Genomic DNA, 16,429 nt, shown 5'->3' on the forward strand with positions numbered 1-16,429 from the left:
ATTGCTAGACAAGAGCGGCCATTATCTTTAGCACCAGCTTTTGATATATTTCATGGCTTTTACTGCTGTATTTCTACTCTCGTCTGACCCTTTTCAGTGCACCTGAATGATTTCACAATTCTTATCTTAAAATTAAAAAAAAAAATAAAAAAATTCAACTCCAGTTAACAAAGCGAAAAAAGCTGTAGCCAGAGAAAGGTTTTCAACAGAAGCATACTTGATTACCACTACTATCTTAACTCACAGGAAAACCTAGCACTTGACAGCCAAAAAAAAAAAAAAAAAAGCGCAAACATATCAATCAACTGAAGATGCAAATTAAAAGTAATCATAATTAAAATCCATCACATATGCAAAGTCAGCAGTAATGAGCCAGCTATAAAATGATTAATTACAGAATAGGCATTAAAACTGATTCCTGAATATAAACCGAATGGTTTTAGAGCTCTCACTTTGCCGATTCAATATGCTGCTCTACCATTCACTAAATCTACATGAGAAGGATTAAGGAGTTCAATAGACAAAAGCCATTTAGATGGCTCACTCTCAAATGGCAAATGTGACATTCTCGGCCACGTATCCAGCTAAACTATAGCCGGATATGCAGTTACCTGGCTATAATTCAGCTGGATTAAAAAGCGCACTTTCAGGGAGGGGAAGAGACCCTCTCTCCCATTCCTGGCACCTCCACAAGAGTCGGCGCTGGACGCCTAAGCAGTGCAGAGCTGCCAGGAGCGAGGAGGCGGAGGGGTCCCTTGCTCCCGGCAAACAGCTGGAAAGTATCAGGCTGGACGGGGAAGGTCAGGACGCTGCAATCTTTAAATCATTGCAGAGGGGTGGGAGGGGGCAGCATGATGAAAAAACTGAAAGAGAGTTGTCCAAAAAAAATAAGAACCCTGGGACAGGGGTGGGGACATTTTAAGCAACTGTGGGCTGAGATGTGCATGGCCCTACAGGGTCTTGTTATGATATTTTGGGGGGGAGGGAGGGGATAGCCCGCTGGTTCACTTATTAATTTTTGCTTTTTGTTAATGGCAGCGTTACTTAGCAGGATATCTTTAAAGATATTTGGTTAAGCAGTATGTTATCCAGACACACGAGGCCGGATATCTTTAAAACCTAACCGGCTATGTTTGACTATAGCCGGTTGGATTTTGAAGTTATCCGGGTATATGTAGCTGGATAACTTTAAGTAGGTATATTATTCAGCAGGGCGTGTGAGGGAAAACCTTCCATACCATTGCAACACTAATTCCAAGAACTCAAACAGCAATAGCCCTTCCTGCACCAACGCAGGTCCTACTGAGAATGCGAAAGCGCAACAAAGAAGACTGATAGAAACCCCTACCTACTAGTAAAATACCTCACCTCAGTCACACATACAGATCCGACCTTCACCAAATACAGGATAAGAGACCACAAATTACAAATGTGGAGACAAAAACTGGAAAGGAAACCTCAAAAAGCAATTCTGCATGCAGTGCAAAACTGGAGAACTAGAAACAGAAATATATTTCCACCACACTGAGCAAAGTACAAAGAGAGAAGAAATGAACATTTCCAAACTGACTTATGTTTCTTGCTCCCTGTCACTCCCCCTCTATCATCTTTCACTTCTCTCCCAATTACTCCCTTTCATCTCACACTCACATCCTTGCCCAGCATTCACGACCCCCCTCCCATATCCTCTTCCCTGTGCTCACTCACTCTCTCCCCTGCTTAACTCTCACTTCCTCCCATCCCCCTCCCTACCCATCTATCCTGATTCATTTCCCACCCCTTTCACCTCTATCTGCTCAGAATCCCCACCTTCCTTTCCTGCAACCTCCACAGGGTGACGAGATCATCAGCATCACCACTCCCAGACTCAGAAGGGGAAGATAAAGTTTGTGTCCCATCGGGCCCAGAACAGCAGAAGCTGGCAATGTCTCGCTCTGATCTGGATGAGAGAGGAACCAGCCTCCCACTGGGCCAGAAAGAGGAGAAGGGAGTGAGAGGAGCCTCCTGTCAGGCCCAATGTAATAGAAGTCAACCAACTCCCACCCGGGCTGCTAAGGAGACAGCAGCCTCCTGCTGGCCCTGCGACGCACCTCCCAGGACCTCACCACACACCTGTTGAGAAACACCGATATAATGAATTATTCCTTTACAGAGAAGGTGGTGAAAGCATGGAACAGACGCCCCATTTCAAGAAAGCAGGAGATAAACACAGAAGATCTCTGAGGGCATGGTAGAGATCATAAAGCTGACTAGCTGGTATGGACGGGAAGACTAGATCAGCTGTAATGGTCTTCTTCTTTATGGTACCACCCACGTGCTGTAATTGTCATTATTTGGTGTTGTTGGGAAGTATAACACATGCACTCAAAAGTATTTTTTGCAAGAACATCTAGCAGCCGCCTGAAGAAACAGATTTGAGATCCTCTGTGAACGCTCGTTTTAATTCATCTCCAAAAGGGTGTAATTAAAATAGAGGCAATATAGGGGAAGGCCATCAAAATGATGCAGTTTGAATAGTAAGCCCCAATGAGGAGAAACTTAAAGGCTTAAACATGGACAACGTTAGAGCAATGTTTCTCAAATGTGTCCAACAACAGATTTTTTTTTTTTTTTTTTTATTGTGGCCACAACAGCCTCCAAAGCACACCAACAATACAGCATGGGGACCTAGCCAGCTTCCCTGGGCCCATCATCTCTGCTGCTGCTTCTAATGGCTCTACGGGTTTGGGCCGCCGGATATCCGTGCCACAGGTCAGACGTACGGCACCGCGAGGCTGAAACTCGCCAAGAGCCGGAGGGCGTTTCAGAAGCAGCAGCAGTCGTGCAGCAGAGAGGATTGATTGATTTATTCACGGAGATTTATAATCTGCCTTATCACCAGGCAAGATGTTCAAGGCAGATAACAAATGGTAAAAACAACTGCTGATGCGCAGAGGCCCAAATCGGCAGCAAGGAAGAAAGGTGCAGCAGGTCCAAGACAGGCTACAAAGTGCTTACAGCAGGAATGGGAAACTGAATAATAGGTGGGGACGCCAAGTAAGTAGGGTGGGGGTGAGAACGTGGTTAGGATGGGCCCCACTCAGAGCATTGATTTTCTACTAAATGAAACAGGAACCACACTGGGTTTCCCTCCCCCCAGCCCCAAATTAGCACCCTTTTAGAGAAAAATGATCGCCAGGATTTCTTCTTACTAAAATTGTATCTAGAAGAGGAAGCACTGTTACTTTAACTTGCAAAGTATTTAAAGCAGCAGTACTGGATAAAATATATCCACGGTTGATCAAAGATAAGACTTCTCTCCCAGGGTAGTTACTGTACTGCACAGAAATGTGACTAACCCTCGGTTCCTTGCCACAAGGAATGAACCAAGATCACGAGGAGCTACAGAGAGATTTAGTGAACAGAGGTTGGGGGGTTCTGAGCTTTCCAAGGTGAAAGAAAGGGATGGTCTGGTTCTTCAGCCTTTATGAACCCCTGCCACCATCTTAGGTTGCGGATTCTAAGTTACATTTTCCCTGAGATGCTCTGCTGCAGAGCTGTCCTATTTGTGCAGTCCCATTTTTGTTTTTTTTTTGGGGGGGGGGGAAAGAACTCTGAGGGTCCTCTTCCCAGAGTCCTGGGTATAGAGAGTTGGAAATAGAGGGGCGGATTTTAAAAGGATAACGTGCGTAACCGTGAAAACCCGCTCCTGCGCATCGCCGGGCCTATTTTGCATAGGCCCGGCGATGCGCACAAGACCAGGGACGCGCGTATGTCCCGGGGCTTGAAAAAAGTGGAGGGGAGTGGGCGGTCCGGGGACTGGACCGAGGCCTCCGGCACAGCGGCCGTGCCGGGGGATGGTGCGCCGGTACTCGGCCAGTGCACGCAACCTGTGCCTACCTAGAGGCAGGCGCAACTTCTTTAACAAAGGTGAGGGAGGGTTTTAGGTAGGGCTGGGGGGGCGGAAGGAAAGTTCCCTCCAAGGCCGCTCCAATTTAGGAGCGGCCTTGGAAGGAATGGGGAAAGCCATTGGGGCTCCCCTAGGGCTCGGCCCGCGCAAAGTGCACAAGCGTGCACCCCCTTGCGCGTGCCGACCCCGGATTTCATAACATGCGTGCGGCAGCGCGTGCATGTTATAAAATTGGGCGTAGATGTGTGCGCGCTGGGTTGCGCGCACACATCTACGCCCACACGTAACTCTTAAAATCCAGCCCAGAGTGTCTTAACTCTATATTTTGGTCCAGAGTTTTCCTGGAGAAGGAAGTTTTCCACCCTTTCTTTTCCCCAGTAAGAGTTCTGTTTATGTTTTTATGAACCTTTGGGGCCCCAGAGACTCAGATTTTGGTTTATTCTGAGGAAGAGGTGTCCTTCGCCTAGAAAGAGCCTGGAAAGAAGCTGAGGAATGAATTCACATCCATTACCAGAAAGGAGGAGTTGAGGTATCTTTCAAGAGTATTTTCATTACTGACTCCAGTATCTTACACGTGGGAGGGATGCACCCTCCTGGTTCTGCCAGGAAATTTAGGAACATGCAGAAGACTTCAGAAAGGGTATGAAAATTGGGACTTTTCATTCTGTTAAGTAATTGGGGCTACCAACCTGCCTATTGCACAACGGGAAGAACCTGATATATTTTAGGGAAATTCACTCAAATTTATTGGAAAGGTGAATCATTAAGGAATTGCCTACTACTAATTTTAAAGACTTTTACTGGGGGAATAAGATCACAACTTTACTGATTTAAACCTATAAACTGGATTTAACATCAACAAGATGTAAAGAACTTCTTATCCATCCTATCTATCAGTAAAGTTAACTTGGAAACCACTTTGCGTCTAGTGTCATTATGGCTGCTATAGACTGCTGGAGATCATCAGTGTTGTTTAAAAGGGACTTTAAGGGGCAGTGTTATTGTTTAACATCACAAAAGAGCCTTGAAACTAAGCTTCCCCACTACAATGAACCCTAGAGCCTCAGATTTATCTAAACACCTTTGCAAATAGGGTCTGAACTTTTATTGCGTTTGCCCAACCAAGGGTTACACATAAAGGCTACAGCACTTACCATTCAAAATTAAAAAATAAAAAGTGTACGAGTTTACAATGTTGAGAAACCAAAGCATATTCTGAATAGAAGCACTGCAAATGTCGCAGAGAAAAATGATCTAAACAGGGAAGGTTTAGGGGGCTGTGTTTTTTGTTTTTTTATTTTACCTCCTGCGTGTGTTCTTTGTAGACCTGCAGCGGACCTCCAGGCTTTGCTGTGTCCCAGAGCTGTAGAGATCCGTCCCCACTGCACGTGACCAGCACATGTTCATTGGTTTCACTCCAGGTCACGTCGAATAGGCCATCGCTCCAGTCAAAACTAGAAATCAGAACCACCAAGATGTTCAGCACGTGCTCCAGAAAGGACTGTCCACCAGAGCTTCGATTAAATGCACCAAGCGCCCTTCTAGCTCAACCTATAGTGCCCTCAGATTAGAAGGAAGACATTTCTGAAAAGGTGCGGCTTATCTTACAGACATCTACAGCAGAAAGCAACTGCGGGACATTTATATCAGTGGAGGAGGCAGACAGTCAGCACTTCAGCACCAGAGAGATCCTGGTTTGGAAATAACTGCAGACCTCACATTGCCCACTGCAGGTGAGGCATCTCATCTCCTGGTCGGGGTGAGCAACTGCACGAATGTGAAACATCTACCAACTAAAACTAAAGACTAACGAGTTCAGGTTCACCAAACACTTCCCCCCCAACAACAACCTTCCTTGCCCAAAAAAATATCAGCGCAGAGAGAGGTGGAAAAATCCCAGGTGGCCAAAATCTCTGGAGCTCAAAACTGCACTGGCATGCACAGCATGGGAGAGGAGGGCAAGGACTATGTGGAACACAAAGAAAAACAAGGAAGAGGAAAAAAAAAGAGGAAAAAAAAAACCAAACCACTGCCCTAAAATAAGCAGAGAAAGAAAAAAAATAAAAGATCAGCCCAATAGCTCAGTGAGAGTGTTGCATGCTGCCATGCAAAGAGACCTGGATTTTATTCCTGGCGCAGGTCTTCTGCTCCTCAGGCCAGCTGGGGATGTTGTGGAAAAAGCACTCACAGCCCCTGGAGGGGAGGGAGGCACAGTTATTGGGCAGTGGCAACACACAGTGGTTGGGTGTGGGGCACATGTCTGCAGGGTGGCAGAAGGCCTTTGGCCGAGGACGGTCACTGCACTGACTGGACCAATCTCAGGTTGGGTAGGGGATATAAAATAGAAGGGGGGGGGGGGAAATCTGGCATTAGCCCAGTGGCTCGGTTGGTAAGTGCTGTGCGCTGCCATGTGGAAGGTCCCCGGTTTGCACCCCAGGTCTGCTAATGAGGGGGCGGGAGGGAAGAGGGAGCCATGTTTATTGCTTAAGGATGGCAGCTAGCGGACAAATTCAGGGCTCATGATTGCAGGTTCAGACAGGAGCCTCGGCGGGCCCTCGGCATCACGCCAACAAGTGGACTAAACACAAGTCGGAAGGAGATATAAAAACACGGGGGGGAGGGGGGGAAAAACCCATGGAAAATTGTGAATAAAGACTCATGGCACCAGAACCCAGCCCAAAGGAGCAAACTGCTGGGTCAAAAGAAGAAAAAGCAAACAACCCCATGAAAAATGTAATTACAAGAAAAGAAAAAAAAAAAAGCAAAGGTTCCCTTAGCTCCCAGAAATTTTGGCAGGACTCCAAATGTTCTAAATATTTTTCCCTTGGAACCAAGTGAGAATGGTACAACAGAGCTACCACTCTCCTCCCTTCCATATCCACACACACCCAACACTGCACAAGAGGAGACATTTCATTTGAAGACAATTACTTTTTTTTTTATTTCAAATTTTGTATTTATTTATTTATTTTTTTCAATTAAACATCTCCTAAATTCTCTGAAACTCAATCAATTTCGACAAAACTGAAATAATACTCATGGACAAAAAAACCCAATCCAACTCCGCCACCCCTGCCAATACTAGACAAACAAATGAAATCTATACTCCCCACCACCCACACCAGGAACCTTGGAATTATCATCGATAAAGAACTTTCGTTCAAGAACCACATATCAAATAAAACTAAAGAAGGATATCACAGACTCCTAACCCTAAGATATCTAAAACCATTTCTCAACCCTTATGATTTCAGGACTGTCCTACAACTACTCAATTTTCTCCACCTTCGACTACTGCAACTCCTTACTAATTGGAATACCTTCTTCATCCCTCAAACCACTCCAGATACTGCAGAACTCAGCTGCCAGAGTCCTAACAGGAAGAAATGAACACATAACGCCCATATTGACCTCACTTCATTGGCTCCCAATTAAAGCACGTATTGCATACAAATCAATGACCATCATTCACAAAATTCTAAACAATGATCATCAAGGACTAAATACCTTAAACATAATCCCCCAGAATCCTCCAAGAAACCTACGCTCAAATAACTCAGGTTATTTAAATAACCTCCCTATCAGAGATGCGTATCTGGCAACAACAAGAGAGAGAGCCTTTTCCATTGCCTCCCCTAAACTTTGAAACTCCCTACCTAAAGATCTGAGAACCCAGCACAACCTAAAAACGTTCAAAAAAGACCTAAAAACATGAATGTTTCGCAAATTCTACTTCATACTTCTGATCATCCCAACTCACAATTGAACTTTCATCCAAAAACCACAGAATAACTTCTCTCCAACCAGAACCTACATACACTCCTCATCCCACTTAATAATATTTTCTGGACTTGAAATGTTTAACTTCTGTTTAATATTCACATTGTTTGCACAACTGTTAAGAAAATGTATACTTTGTAAACCATTTTGATGGCTCTACCGAATGACGGTATATAAAACTCAACAAATAAATAAATACTTAACTGTTATGATGATCAGATTATGGCATCCACTGCCAAGTGAGTGCCACTGGAGATACTCGAATGAAAATGGGGTCATTTCCTGAGCACAGAAGGCATTCATAGAAAAGGGTGATATGATTTCATGGAAAGCATGAAACCTCACCCCATTTAACTAATAATTTTGATCTAGTCCTACCTGTTGTAATTCTAGTTGATATTTTAGGAGGCACTGGACACCTGCTTCTTTTGGTTTTTCCGTTCAGTTGGAACCGGCTACTGCAATGAGAGCTTCCGCGCCACAAGGCCTTTAACTCACTGACAGCCAAGGTTTTTTGCCCGTTTTTTCTTTTCTTCGCTCCCATTTCTCTGTAGCCCAGCCACTGCGGAAATGAGACCCAGCGAGATGCCACAGGCTGCAGCTCCCTTCAAAACCCCGGCAACCCTAAATCCCAGTTTTAGGAGTCACTGTCGTACCACAACTGGGATTACCTCCGCCAGGGACTACCAAAACTGCCTCTGCAGCCTGCCCGATGAGCAGATTATCTTTAAACTTTTTAAACTTCCTTACCTAATTACGGGGTTCAATGAACTTCAGTATGTTGACATTTTGTGTTAACAGCCCATATGACATGCAAATCCGCATAAATCTGGAAGCGTTAAAATTAATGTTGGTATCCCAAAAGTCCTAACTACACCAAAGGTATAGTTAAAGCTTTTAACTTCAATGTGTCTCCATTAACATTTGTGAGTTTTAATGCCAATAGCTAATGACCTGTTTTTGCAGAATTTTCCATTTCATTATCTCATCAGTGCAGGAATTTGTGTTCAGACCCTCACAGGCTAATCCGCATGAGTTAAGAGCGCTGTTAATGCTCGCAAGCGAGACCCTGTCCACTAACAGCGCTTTTAATGCTCGTTAATGTTTGCTATCGTGTTAGCGCACTTTAGTACAGTGGTTCTCAACCTTTTTTCGGCCGGGACACACCTGACAGATAGTTCTCAAGTGCGTGACACACTGAACATGTGACCATCACGGGACAAAATGTAAATATACATTCTGCATCCTCAGGAACTCGTCGACCCCCAAAAATGGGTGCAGAGCAGAACTAGGGCATTATCCGTACAGCTCACCATACAAAAAAAGATATTCTGGATCTGATGACATCTCAGTAAAAGCAAAACAAACTCTTTATACTGGCAGGCACAATACCCCTCCTTATGAAAAGACAGTAATTTACCACTACAAATATTTAACCAGGCCCTAAACACTAATACAACTCCTATTGGGAAAACAGAGCAAGCCAAGCTTTTATAGATGCCCACTTAGAAATAATTGTAAAACTATATTAATAAATGTTACAAAACAGCTGATGAACAGAATAACATCCAACAATTAAAAACTTATAAAAATTAATAAAAATTGTCTAAATATCAAAATATTTCAAAACAGCAGACACATCACATAATACCCAATAATTAAAATGGCAGTCAATCAAGAAAAATAAACTTAAAAAGCCGCCTTTACTTACCCTCTCCAGCAACTCTCCTACTCCTTTCCCTTGCAGACCAATAGCACTCACCAGAAGCAGCAGTGGCTGCTGAAGCTCTGTCCTCATAGTCCTCTTCCTTAAGGCCCACAACCAGTCTCTGTTTCACACAGACCAGTAACTTCCCTAACTAGTATCTCTTCCTCACACACACACACACCAGTCACCTCCCTGACCAGTCTTTGTCTCTCTCTCTCTCTCTCACACACACACACACGCTGTCACCTCCCTGACCAGTCTCTGTCTCTCACACACACATCAGTCACCTCCCTGACCAGTCTTTGTCTCTCTCACACACACACACACACACACACGCTGTCACCTCCCTGACCAGTCTCTGTCTCTCACACACACACCAGTCACCTCCCTGACCAGTCTTTGTCTCACACACACACACACCAGTCACCTCCCTGACCAGTCTCTCTCAATCACACACATGCTCTCTCACTTACATACAATCTCACACATACTCTGTCACTTACAACCACACACACTGCCACTCATGCACCCATTGTACCACACACACACAAGCTCTCACTCATGCACCCAGGCACCCATTCTACCACACACACACACTGCCACTCATGCACCCATTGTATCACACACACAAGCTCTCACTCATGCACCCAGGCACCCATTCTACCACACACACACAAAGCTGCCACTCACCACCCAGGCACCCATTCTACCACAGGCACACACACAAAGCTGCCACTCACCACCCAGGCACCCATTCTACCACAGGCACACAAGCTCTCACTCACGCACCCATTCCACCACACACACAAAAAGCTCTCACTCATGCACCCAAGCACCCATTCTACCACAGACACACAAGCTCTCACTCATGCACCCATTCTACCACAGGCACACAAGCTCACATGGAGCCTCTTCTCATTGTTTGGCCCAATAAGCCTGGCCTCCACTTCTCAGCTGCCTCTGGCTTGACCTCCCGCGTGCACAACGTCTCTCCAGCCGCCTCCTGTGGTGTGCAGGGTCTCTCAGCTCTTCAGCTGTCGGCAGCAGCGCACAGCGTCTCTGCATTCTTCGGCCCCGCTGGCGTCGGCGCACAGGTCTCTCCGCTCTTCAGCCGCCGCCGGCAGCACGCAGGTCTCTTCATTCTTCGGCCCCGCTGGCATCGGCGCGCAGGTCTCTCCGCTCTTCAGCCGCCGCCGGTAGCGCGCAGGTCTCTTCATTTTTCGGCCCCGCTGGCGTCAGCGCGCAGGTCTCTCCGCTCTTCAGCCGCCGCCGCCGGTGCGCAGGTCTCTTCATTCTTCGGCCCCGCTGGCATCGGCGCGCAGGTCTCTCCGCTCTTCAGCCGCCGCCGGTGGCGCGCAGGTCTCTTCATTTTTCGGCCCCGCTGGCATCAGCGCGCAGGTCTCTCCGCTCTTCAGCCGCCGCCGCCGGTGCGCAGGTCTTCATTCTTCGGCCCCACTGGTGTCGACGCGCAGGTCTCTCCGCTCTTCAGCCGCTGCCGGTGGCGCACAGGTTTCTTCATTTTTCGGCCCCGCTGGCTTCGGGGCACATGTCTCTCTGCTCTTCAGCCGCCAGCAGCAGCGCGCAGCGTCTCTCCATTCTTCAGCCCCGCGCCTGGGGAGAAGGGAAGCACAAGCGGGGCAGTGGAACACCAGGAGCCGCGACACACCTGCCGGTGCTTGGCGACACACTGGTGTGTCGCGACACACCGGTTGAGAACCACTGCTTTAGTACATTCACCCCGTAGTTTACTGCTGAAAACTGCCATTTCTATATTTCAGGCATCATCTATTTATTCAGTGTTCACCTGAAAAGCTGCTCGCAATATTCCTCTACCTCTCTTACTGGACCCGAAACCTACAGGCCACATAAACGGAATGGAACGTTTAAAAAAAAAAAGTTCCTTATGCACCAAAACCACCAAATCTCCAGCATTTTTGCTGGAATAGGTTGCCATTTTGTTTTGGAGGGGGGGCCACATTACATTTTGCTGATGTGTATAAGCAATCCAAGCAGAGGTTCTGCTAAAGCCCTTACTCGCACCTCTCAGGCCCAGCTCTAAAACTCAGTTAAGGTTACAAAAGACAGAATGACAACAATAGAATAAGAGAGAACAAATAAGCAGCTACTGCTTGGCAATCGAGGAAAAGGCCGGAAAGCAGCCAGCAGGAAGAACGGGAAAAGAAAACAGCTCTGACTGATAATGATATAAAACCCTAAGAAAACTTGCTGAGAATTTTTTTTTTGAAAAGTGTTGGCCAATCACACGTTATACAGAGGTCTCCGTAAGCCTACGTTCCTATTTCAAACAATCCCTGGCACGGCTCTGATCTGAAACTAGAATAACTGACATCAAAGCTGTGGAGAAACAAACGAAATGCAAACTCAGGATGCTCCTGCCAACTTTCTTATCCCTTTCATTCAACCCCGTGGAGCTAGCAGTGCAACAGAAGCACCATCTGCTGGAGAAAGTTAACATCTCATGCGAAGGAAAATTTTACAGTCACAAGGCTAAAGGTTTTGCTTTTATTCCGTGCCTGCATTAAAAAAAAAAAAAGTAGAGTGCATAGTGCTCCCAGGTTCTTAACTGAAGACAGGTCACAGGTCATGTGAAGTCACAATAATATTTTGACAGCTGACCACTGCCAGGCAGAGCAAATCTCCCTGGGAAAGAAACAAAATCGCTCAGGTTTTCTTGTTCTCTCCTACCTGTGACCCCTAATGCGTACCACTGTTTTAAGATATGTTCCCCTTCACTGTATCCGACGATGTGTTAGGCATGAACTGATCTTCAAATCAGTGCCTCCAAAGTTCAGGGGCATCACTCATCCAAGAGGAGCTATTCTCCCCTCCTGGGGATTGCATTTCACCGGCTGTGTCCAGTTCCGCATGTGCAAGCAAGTGTTTCCCTGACAAGATGGCCCAGCACACGCTAGCAAGAATAAATGGTTTAACTGGTGTATCTTTTATACCATATCACATAGCGATATATAATATGTGAAACTATCAAATACTGTAGGACCCTTACTCACAGAGTCTGTATACCAATCAGACTCTCGTTTGGTACAGGGTCACTTTACTTTATTTTGAATCAACTTTGTTTTGTTAATTTTTTATAATTTAAATTTTTGTTAAAATATGAAAATCTCCTAGCAAGCTGATGAACTCCAAATTGTGTAGATCAGTGATGGCCAACCTTTTGAGCTCAGTGTGTCAAAATTCATAAAAAAAACCGAGCATAACTCGGGTGGTGTGTCACTTCTAGAAAAATCCATAACTTTGTGATATTTGTAGCTCTAATTAATAACAAAAAGTTATAATTTTAATATATGTACTGTATTTTTATTAATAAAGCCAAAACAAATAATTCTTTACCTTACCTGCTTAGTGACTTTTTTGTTGCTGAATTTCATTGGCTAAATCTTCAATTGAAGGTTGGTATTTCGTACACTTCAAGCCCAAGCAAGTGTTACAAACTTCATCTGTCAGTCGGTTTCTTGTATTGGCTCCCATTCATTTTCACACCACTCCCTCCCCATCCCCCAGGCATGCACACATTCATTCTCACACACACAGACCCCCAGGCAGGCACCAATTCATTCTCACACACACAGACCCCCAGGCAGAGTGCCATTCATACACATGCACACACTAAAGGCAGACCCCCCTCTCTTTTGCCAGCAACCTCAGAACCTCTCTCATTCCTCTGCTGCCGCATGGCTATTGGGGAGGCGCTGATTGCTGCTACTGACACTGAAGCCCATTCTGCTGCCTCCTCTGTGCAGGCCCCGTGGGTTTCCACTTTCTCCATGCTGATCTCGTACATTGTGAGATCCATAGAGAAAGTGCTATTCTTGCACATTCCCAAAGATTACATGCGCCAATCACTAAAAAGTAATTTATTTTTTTTTGCCTTTGCTGTCTGATCTTAGTTTTCTAATTGGTTGGTCACAGGCTTTTTATTTCCACCTTCCCTTTCTTATTTTTTTTGCCAATTCCTTTTATATTGTCTTTTTTTCTGTTTTTTTTCTCTTCTTCTTCTTCCCTCAAACACAGAGTCAGGTTCTCATTCTCACATGCATTTCTCTCTCTCACACACAGGCTCTCTCTCACTCCCACATGCTGTCTTGCTCAAGCACAGGCTCTCACTGTCACATGCTCTCTCTCATACAATCATTCATACACACATACAGTCTCTCACTGTCACATGCTGTCTCTCTCACACACACAGAGGCTCTCACATGCTGTCTCTGCAAACATTCAGGTCCTCACTCTCACACACAATCTCTCAACTCATCTCATACACGCACACACACACACACACCCTCTACAGACCCTCAGCCTCTCTCACCTCTGGGCCTCCTCTTCGCGGGTCGCCGCAGGATGGGCTCTGCAGCGACCCTGATCTTCTCGGGCCGCGGCGGCCCTGCTACCAGGCCTCTTCCTCTTCTCGGGCCGCTGCGACTTGGAATTCGCGGCAGCCCGTAAGCGCAAGTGCTGCTCCTCTTCTGCACGCGCTGATGCTTCTCCTCCTTCCTGCCCACGCGGCTCCGGCAACGTTTACTTCCGGGGCCGCACAGGCAGGAAGGAGGAGGAGCATCAGTGCATTTAAATGCCTATCGCTGCGCCACATGAGCCTCGCTGTGCCCGGGGGCATTGGGGGTTGGGGGGGGAGTGAAGGGGTCCAGAGGGTGGGGGGATACTAAAAGACCCCAATGCAGCATTTTTGTTTTGTCATCCCCACCCTATCTCCTAGATTTTGGCATTATTTATTTAAAAACTTATTAACTGCTTCCCTGACTCATAGAAGAGTCCTCTGAGATGGTGTATAAAGGAACATACATAATCAACATCTAATAAATAATTTAAAAAAAAATGCAAAAACTGATAATTATTCAAATCATAAAAAGGTCAATGAGAACTCAAAAAAAGAAGTTTTCCCACTAAAAAGAAAACAAAACCTTAAAACAAATATTTCTCCCTTGCAGTAATACATCTCCAATTTAAATCAAAATCCAAATTCAAAATCCTGCCAATGCCATCGTGCCTCATATATATTAAACTCTTAAGAACCACAGATAAGAAGGCCCAACCAAAGTCACTACAGACTATACTCAAATCACATAATGTTAAAACCGGCCCTAATGGTCTGTCTTATTTATTGTATGTCTATCATTAGGTCCAACTTTAACAGAATCTGTGAGGCATCCGGAGTGATTGTCCTTTGTTTTTGTTTTTTTGGGGGTTTGTTTTTTTTTAGCCTCCCTCAAACATGCTACTGCACTGCTTCTGGGAGTAGCGGGGGGTGCCCTCCTCCCTGCCCCAAGAGATGGAGAAAGAATCCCTCACTTGAACTCTATCCAGATGCTCCAGAAGCCAACCATACTCTTTCCTGCCTACCCCTGAAGACAGAAAAATGATTAAAAGTTGTATTTGATTTGCAAAAAATAACATTGATATCTGATGTGCTTTGTGGTTTTTCCTACGCTTAGTGGTATATGTGTGTGCACAAGAATGATGGCTCCGAGTGTAGCTGCATGTGTACAGTGTAGTTTCCGACAGCATATACTAAAGAGTGTGACTGGGGGAAGGGGACACGTGTGAATTGTATGTTGGAATGTTTGTGCAGTAGGCAGGATCTAACAAAGCCATTTTTCAACAGAGATGTGCCTCAATGTAGTGTTGCCACAGTGAAAATTTGCGTTTGTGATGAAGACTTGAGTGCTTGTTTAAATTTTGAAATAAATTCTGTCTTCACTGCTTTGGAAAGCAGACTGTTGTGGACTCTTTTGACTTGGCAAACTTCCTTTGCTTGTTTGGATTTCCTGTTGTGGACGATTGCGATATCACCTTTTCTGTTTGCTGAACACTCACTTATCTACACAACATACTCTATACTTTTATCATGAAATAACTAGAAATATTCCAAATATAATTAAAAGTGACTTGAGGAGGAACTGACGTCATCGGACAGTATGGTCGCCTGAGTTTACATCTCCCTTCTACAAACATCCCTGTTCGATTCAACACTGCAAGTTAGACAAAGCGAAACTGTGATCTTAGAAGCCAATGTGCACTTACCGATGGCGTCGCAGAAAAAAAAAAGTTGATTTGAAGCATTTTTCCTATGTGAGCATGGTGGTGGCGAGACAACGGACCTTGGTGATGGGGCAGATATAGAGCTGGCATCATACAAGGTTGGCCCAGCTCAGGTGGAAAGTATTGGAGGAGAAGTGCAGACCCATGCAGAGTTTCAATCTTGGTTTCAAGATCTTCACACCAATATGGCAGGCATAAAGCAAGAGATTGCGACAGAGATGCATGATGACTTACATGAATTGGGTTGGTGCTGGAAGAGGCCGAAACGAGACTTGAGGAGTAGGCCTCAGATATAATACTCTGGTGGAGTGCATGCAGCTAACAAAGGCTAACGAGGAACTCAATGTCGAAGAGCATATTTACGGTTCTGAGCAGTGCCAGAGGGTGCCAAGTTTGGGAGTAGTAACATCTGTACCATGGCCCTGAGATCTGGAGAAAAAGAGGCAGAATTTCCCTAAATAAAGCTGGAATAGGCCCATCGTTTGCTGGGAACACCACGTAACAACTTACCCAGAGACATTGTGGCATATTTCCACAGCTTTGCTCAAAAATAAGTGGCTTCTCAGGCTAGGAAAATGATCTTGATCTCTTGTGAAGGTCACAAAATCAAAATCTTCCAGGACTTAGCTACTAGCACTATTCGTAAAAGGCAGGAATTTTGAGACACTGTGGCACACTTAAGGAGGAACATTATCAAATATAAATGGCTATTTCCATTTGACCTAAGCTTCAGCATTAGTGGGGTGACTTCCCGGTCAAGTCAGTGCAAAAGGTTAGCGGAAATCAGGCAAGCTATGGGAATGGATGTTCCACAAGATAAGGCGACAGAGAGAGGGCTGATGGACGCTCAAGTCAGAGAAGATCTACCTAAATGGCAGCAGGTGACCAAAGACAGTAGGAGATTGAGACATCAGTCTGGAGAACCTTCATCTTGTAAAGAGACACCATCCTAAATT

General features: G+C 45.4%; 1 protein-coding gene across 3 annotated transcripts in view; it reads right to left on the bottom strand.

Moving 5' to 3' along the window:
• The window catches only part of PEX7 (peroxisomal biogenesis factor 7), a 255,387-nt gene that overhangs the window by 223,666 nt on the left and 15,292 nt on the right, over positions 1-16,429 (bottom strand). For all 3 annotated transcript variants that reach the window (XR_003855754.1, XR_003855753.1, XM_029596492.1), the window contains exon 3: positions 5,193-5,343. Coding sequence is in view for 1 of the 3 variants with exons in the window: in XM_029596492.1 (XP_029452352.1) it covers positions 5,193-5,343 (151 nt within the window). In the remaining 2 variants the exon portion in view is untranslated. The remainder of the gene's footprint in view (positions 1-5,192; positions 5,344-16,429) is intronic.

This window comes from Rhinatrema bivittatum, chromosome 3, assembly GCF_901001135.1.
Source record: "Rhinatrema bivittatum chromosome 3, aRhiBiv1.1, whole genome shotgun sequence".
NCBI lineage: Eukaryota > Metazoa > Chordata > Amphibia > Gymnophiona > Rhinatrematidae > Rhinatrema > Rhinatrema bivittatum.